This window comes from Vespa crabro, chromosome 3 (assembly GCF_910589235.1).
Source record: "Vespa crabro chromosome 3, iyVesCrab1.2, whole genome shotgun sequence".
Classification (NCBI taxonomy): Eukaryota; Metazoa; Arthropoda; class Insecta; order Hymenoptera; family Vespidae; genus Vespa; species Vespa crabro.
In genome coordinates this window covers 9,697,662-9,705,161 of record NC_060957.1, presented here as the reverse complement: position 1 = coordinate 9,705,161, position 7,500 = coordinate 9,697,662, and the positions used below count along the sequence as shown (strand labels likewise).

Sequence of the window (7,500 nt, the reverse complement as noted above, 5' to 3'; positions counted from 1 at the left end):
AAAGAGAGTGTAAATGTGTGTACGACGTGTATAAGAGAAAGAGAGAGATAGAGTGAGAAAGAAAGAGTAGATAAATGTATGTGCGTGTGTGTGTGTGTGTGTGAGAGAGAAAGAGAGAGAGAAAACTCTAGGGGAACGATCATGGTGTGAAGTGTACTGAGTAGAAACCTTTCAAGAGTAGAGAGAGAACGAAAGAGAGAGAGAGAGAGAGAGAGAGAAAGGAGAATGCAGAAGAAAGTGGAATAGAGTAAAGGGAGTACCAGGAAACCTTCCGAGAGGGCTGCTCTTCTACGATGATGGCGTAGCATCATTCAGATATGCAGAAAGGTGCAATAATTTCAGCTACGTACTTCAGCACGAACTCTAAGCTAAGTTTTCGCGAGTGTATTATTATGGATCGTATATAAATATATATGTGTGTATGTGTGTGCGCGTTAATATCAATGTGTACGTATACGATAGTTCAAGCGTTGCATATGTCCGTCTACGTGGCAGCGATTGAATTCACGATTTTATCTCTTCTATATAATGCGCTTGTGTGTATATAAGCGTATACACGCACGTATGTTTCTCTTTCTTCCTCTCTCTCTCTCTCTCTCTCTCTCTCTCTCTCTCTCTCTCTCTCTCTCTCTCTCACACACACACACACTCAATCACTCACTCACTCTCTCACTCTGTGTATATGTGTGTGTGTTGGTGTGTTTGCGAAGTTGATTCTAAGTGCACGTGACTGCTCGACACCCTTCCTAAAACTATAATTACGTTTTATCTCGTACGCAAAACGCGCGACATTTAAACGTTCTGTTGCTGCTGCTGCTCTGTCCATTGCACGCGAAACATATACGATTATGTTTGTCTTTTTCTTCTTTCTTTCTTTGTTTCTCTTTTTTTTTTTCCTTCCTTCTCTCCTTTTTTTTTTTCAAACATCCCTTGATGTTTAAAAAAACCAACCAAATGAATTTAAAAACACGCGTAGAACACGTAATCGACATGATGCTTTTTAAAAAAAGAAATATACTCTGTATCCAGGGAAATGAAATTTTCGATTTATAAAATACATCTACAGACATACACACACGCACATACATACGAGCGTATATAATTTAATTGTAACGCTAACCGATCTAAAGCCATCTCTCTATTAATTATCGAATCAATGGATATTAATAGTACGTTATTGTACATGATGAAGAACGGCCCGTGTTGTATACGTTTATCATCGATTATTCGATCAGACACCATCACGGATATCTCACAATTTGATGTTCGTCATTATTCTTCATTTTAATTCGTTCTTTTTGTATTGATTTTATATATATATATATATATATATATATATATATATATATATATATATATATATATATCGGAGTATTCGTTATAGATGCCATGGATTTGACGACAAATTTTTATATTAAATCGACCAATAGAAACGTTCGAACGTTTTTGAACGATTCTATTGGTCGAACAGAATCTTTTCTTTTCTAGCAAAAAAGATGGAGCTGGAAAGGGAATAGCTATTTCTTCTTCTACTTTTTATTTTTCTTATAGAGAAGGAGAGACAAGATAACGTTAAAAGTTCGTAATAGTAGTCGGGTAAGGCAAAAATTCTGAAACGTTTAAGTTATTTCATCCTACTTTGCATTACTTTACGCCATGGTTGCATTACTCTTTTCAAGTTGTAAAAAAAAAAAGAAGATGAAAGAAGAAGAAGAAGAAGAAGAAAATGAAGAAGAAAATGAAGAGAGAGAGAGAGAGAGAGAGAGGAGGAGGATAGGGGAGGGAAAGGGGAGAAAATAAGTTGACGACGGTTAAAACAAAGAGAAGAAAATATAAATTCTTGGCACTCGTTCAGATATCAGAGTCTCCTCTTGCGTATTTCAGGATCCGTCGTTTGCTCCCCGTACGAAACTTGCAAAAGATTTTATTTGTCTCACTCTATCTACCTACCTATCTGTCTATCTATCTATCTATCTATCTCTATAGCTCTGTCTCTCTCTCTCTTTTTTTTTTGTTCAACGACAGTGCATGGCGGGAAAATTAAAATTTTACTTTTGGATTCGAACGTCTGTCTTCTAGTCCATGTCTTTCAACACATCGCTTTATGAAACGATAATGAAGAGAGAAAAAAAAGAAAAGGAGAAAGAAGAAATATAGAAAGAAAAAAAAAATAAGAAAAAAATATGGAAAAAGAAAGGGGAAGGGAGAGAGATAGAAAGAGAGAGGAAGAGTTAAAGGGAAAGAAATGTGTAATGAAGTTACTCGAAACTTTAGACGGTCGATTAAATTAGCGCGTTCCTCGGATAGAAACTCTTTTTATGAAATAAAGTCGAACATGATTTCTTTTAAAAACGGAAATCTAGATTTTAAATGAAGTAACTCTCAAAGCTTTTCCTTTTAATTAGTTTATCGAAAAGAAAAAAAAGAATCGATGTCTGTGTGTGTGAAAGAACCAACGGTATATATATATATATATATATATATATATATATATATATATATATATATGAGACAAAAGTCCTAGATAATTATAAAAACGGAATTATTCTTTTGCAAAAATTTTTAATATTATAAGATTAGGTTTTTAATTCTACAATTTGAAAATATAAAAAATTAAATAATAATAACTAAGCGACAAGATCTCAAAAAACAAAAAAATAAATAATAATGATAATATAAAAAAAATTTTTTTTAAAAACTAAATAATAAAAGTTATTTTTTAAATTACTCAAAAACTTTTGATCCATCCTATACAATGATCAACGTACGTGTCTCAAGAGAGAGAAAAATAAAAGAGAGAATCGATAGTATATATGTATGTCTATACACAGGTACATTATAACATATATAATGTGTATGTACATAAGGACGTGTGTGTAAATAGATATAAATACAATACAAGAGAGTTCATTTCCTTTCCTTTTCTTCTTCTAATTTTTTCTTATCTCTCCTTCTCTGTGGTTTTTTTTTTTTTTTTTGGACAACACAAAACGAAAACAAACAAGTAGTAGACTATCACAGGACAAAAACAGTTAGCAGATAAATAGAGAGAAAGAGAGAGAGAGAGAAAAGCGTACATAAGTATATACATATGTAGACGTACGTGCGGAACACAGTATCATCTCCGTGACCCAGGTCAATAATAAATCGGTTTAGGTTTAGCAAGCGTGCCAAGAGTAACGTGGCTCTGAATCATCGGCTTATTTTATATGTTTTTCGATGGCATCTAAAGACACGAAAGAAAGAGAGAGAGAGAGAGAGAGAGAGAGAGAGAGAGAAAGAGAGTTCTCAATGTGTCTTCTTTCTCATCTGTCCATTCTATGATTGATATATATATATATATATATATATATATATATATATATATATATCATCGATCGATCTTTTATTTCCTATTCAATGAAATCTAACGTAATATCACGTGCGCTTGATATTTTTCTTTATTTCCTCTATCTCCCCGCCTCTCTCACCCTCTCATCAATCCACGGGGATCAGTTTAAAGGGATTATTTTTGAAAAAAATAAAAAATGGTTATTGAATGGTGGAACGTTCGATGAATTTCTTTTTTCTTTCCTTTCCTTTTTCTCCATTTATTATATTTAAATTAATTCATATAATAAATGAATTTATAAATTAATAATTAAATTAATATATAAATGAATTTATTTATTCGTATTTAAATGTATTAATTCATGAATGATAAAACATGAAATTAATAATACTTTTTGGTAGAACGATTTAATTTCTTCTCTCTCTCTCTCTCTCTCTCTCTCTCTCTCTCTCTCTCTCACACACACACACACACACGTTTCATGAATTTACTTTGACTTTGTTTGACTATATTTCTATTTTCTTTCTATGTACACTACTTCGTATGAGAAATTAAAAGGAAATGGGTGAAAAAAATTTGAAAACGGCTAATTTCTCTCGCGAAAGTAAAGAAGTAACAAATAAACAAACAAACGAAATTCAAATCACGTTGAAAATAGTAAAGCATATTCGGGACGAACTTTCGTTATCATTTCCTTTACATCCTTCGAGATCCTTTGTACGATACGAGGGCTTTGTGTCTATTTGACAAAGGAGGTTTTTGGCCTCGAGGATGGAGGAACCGAGATCTCTCTTTTCTATATATGCATATATATAAATATATATAACGAACCGTAAAATATGTGTTTGGCTGTCTCTCTCTTGTGTGTTTCTATATGTCGAAATGTGACAAAAGAAATGAAAGACGATGTGTTGGAATAAACAATTCAAAACTATGTATGAAAAGGGCCATTCATAAACGTACTAAAACTTTTTGAAATAACGTGTATATCCATTTTCTATTGCAATATTTAAATCATTCTTAAGATTTTCATTTTTTACTTTCTTTCTTTTTTTTAATTTTTTTCGAAAAAAAAAAAAAATAAATAAATAAATAAAATGATAATAAATAAATAAATAAAAAACGAAGATAAAAGTTTAGATTCGACAAATATCGATAAATATATATTAATATATTTTTATAAAAAACCTTTTATATATATAATATATATAAGTATATGTATGTATATAAGAAATTTAATTTTTATATTATAAAGAAATTAAAAATTTTAACTAAAAGGTTTTTATTTATAATTTTTATATATGTTATATCTACAATTATATATATATATATATATATATATACATTTATTTATTTATAAAAAATATTCCCTATATTATATAATAATAATATAATTTCGTATGTTATATATATATATATATATATATTATATATTATATATATATACATATATACAAAAAAGACATATAAGAGGAGTAAGTATTACGATATAAAAATAAAAAATTTTTAAAAATTAAAAAATTAAAAAGAAAAAAAAGAAAGAAAGAAAATAAAAAAAAAAACGAAATAATCCTAAGAGTGATTTAAATATTGTAATAGAAAAAATTCGATATAAAAGATTCAATATTCGATTTTCTCCGTTCATTTATTGCCTGGAGTTTAGTAGTTTACTCTAGTAGCAAGCTTAGGTAAACTTTGTAGCAAGTTTGCCATTCTATTCGCAAAGACTACTACAACTATAACTACGCCCACACAAGTACAATGTAGCTCTCTTTTTCTCTTTATATTTCATATACACACATACACACACACACATACTCAAAGAGAGAGAGAGAGAGATAGAGAGAGAGAGACAATATAAAGAAATAAAGACAGAAAGAGACAAAGAGAGAGACAAAGAGAGAGAGAGAGAGAGAGAGAGAGAGAGAGAGAGGGAGGGAGGGAGGGAGAGAGAGAGAGAGAGAGAGTAAGAGAGGGAGAGAGAGAGAGACAATATAAAGAAATAAAGACAGAGAGAGACAAAAAGAGAGACAAAAAAGAGAGAGAGAGAGAGAGAGAGAGAGAGAGACGAAGAGAAAGAGTTAAACGCACTCACGCGTACACAAGGTTTTCTCAGAGGAGTGTTGCAAAGTAGTGAACGTGGAAAACTCGTAACTCGAAGGTAAAAAGGAGGAGAAATAGATAGAAAAGGTGGAAAAATAAGGTGTAGAAGAGTAAGGAGGAGGAAAAATTGTACTAGTTACAATGACACAATGACGATATAAATAAATGGGATCCTGAAGGTTTCTATATTGAAAAAGAGAACGGAAGGTTCTATTGACGCAAACGATAAAACAAAAATGATTGATTTCATACTCTGACGCATATCGAATACGTCAATAATTAACATTCGTTGGTGATAAGCTTCTTTTTTTGTCCCCTTTTTCTTTCTTTTCTTTTTTTCTTTTTTCTTCTTCTTTAAATTGCCTTTTATTGGCCGAATGAAAGAAATAAAGAAAAACGAAGAAAAAAAAAGGAAAAAAAAAATAAAAAAAGAACGATATGTTTGGAATGTAACACAATTACATCAAAGCCATTTTAAAGGCTTTATCAATTTTATATATAAAAGAACGAGTTAATTTATCGTAATCCTACATTTTTGTATTGTATTTATCATATAACATGTATCTTCTCTCGTTTGTGAAATAAAAAAATAAATTCTTAAAAATATAAAATTCATTTTTTTCATTATCTTTTGTTTTACCCATTTTAATTATGTATTTTATTAAAAGAAATTTATTCGATATCGAGTATATATAGCTTTCAATTCTTACTCTGATGATTACGATTAATTATCAATTAAGATCGTCAAAGCTCATATAATATTATAACGATTATTAATAAATATATTATTATATATCTATGAAGAATATTTTTAATATAGACGAAACGATTTTTATGCGATCGGTATAATAAAATTCATACTACAACGACAAAACTCGATTGAGCCGATCTATGAATAATTTTCTAATGGAAAAAAATAATTTTCAATGACAAATTCTTTTTAATGACAAGAAAAAAAAAAGAGACAAAGAAAAATAATGACAATAAAAAAAGAAATAAGTAAATAAATAAAAAAAAAAAAAGTGAAATGAATAGCGATTAAAAATGGAATAATTTTGTTAATAATAAGGACTAACCTTGCCCTGCATGATCAGGCGAATGGTCAAGGTGACCGAAGGGTCATCATTGAGAGCTGGTTTATTATCCATGCCGTCCATTGCGAGCTCACGACTGCTACTTCTGTGATGAGACGTCTTCTTGTCGAAATTTGCGGAGGGAAAGGGTGCGGAAGAGGATAAGGAGGACAGGGGAGAGGTTAGGCGTGTGATTTTGGCTGGGGGGGTCTCGGGGGATGTACTTCTCAAACGCTCCCAGGTATTCTCAGTCCTTGCACTGAAATTATTTAAATATTTTATATTATTATTAATGATTAAAATCGAACAAGAAAAAAAAAATATATATATATAAGAAATTTAATTTTTATATTATAATGAAATTAAAAATTTTAATTAAAAACTTTTAATTAAAAATTTCTACATAATATATGTTATATTTATAATAATACTATATATATATATATATATATATATATATATATATATATATATATATATATATGTATGTATATACATGTAGAAATACGTCAATAATTACGATTCGTAAGAAATAAACCTTTTGTTTGTTTGTTTGTTTGTTTGTCTGTGTTTATGTATATACACATATATGTATATATGTATAAATAAAGAGAATATATAATTTATTTCTATTTTCTTTTGTATACATGTATATCTGAAGTTGAAAATATAAATAGTTATGTATGTATATATACTTATACGAATAGAATGTATTTTATGGTCAGAAAAAAGTCCTTTGTCGCAAACATAAAATACTTTATATACAATATATACTTTTTTCTATATTTGACCTATATTTGATTTATGCTGATCATAAAAATGTAATATAGACGATGGCAATTAAGTCGAAATAAATGAACTTTAATGCGATAAAATTAATTCGAATATTCCATTCCTTTTATATTTAGGTAAACGACTTGCTGTACATATTTGTATAGAAATATATATATATATTTTTTTTTAAAATTCAAACGTAGAAATAACAGAAAATTT

At 29.3% G+C, this 7,500-nt stretch overlaps 1 protein-coding gene across 5 annotated transcripts in view; it reads right to left on the bottom strand.

Annotated features, from left to right (window-relative positions):
- The window catches only part of LOC124423110 (poly(rC)-binding protein 3), a 163,398-nt gene that overhangs the window by 44,695 nt on the left and 111,203 nt on the right, over window positions 1-7,500 (bottom strand). For all 5 annotated transcript variants that reach the window (XM_046960512.1, XM_046960511.1, XM_046960514.1 and 2 more), the window contains exon 2: window positions 6,511-6,766. In XM_046960512.1, coding sequence (XP_046816468.1) covers window positions 6,511-6,591 — 81 coding nt within the window. In that variant the 5' untranslated portion in view covers window positions 6,592-6,766. The remainder of the gene's footprint in view (window positions 1-6,510; window positions 6,767-7,500) is intronic.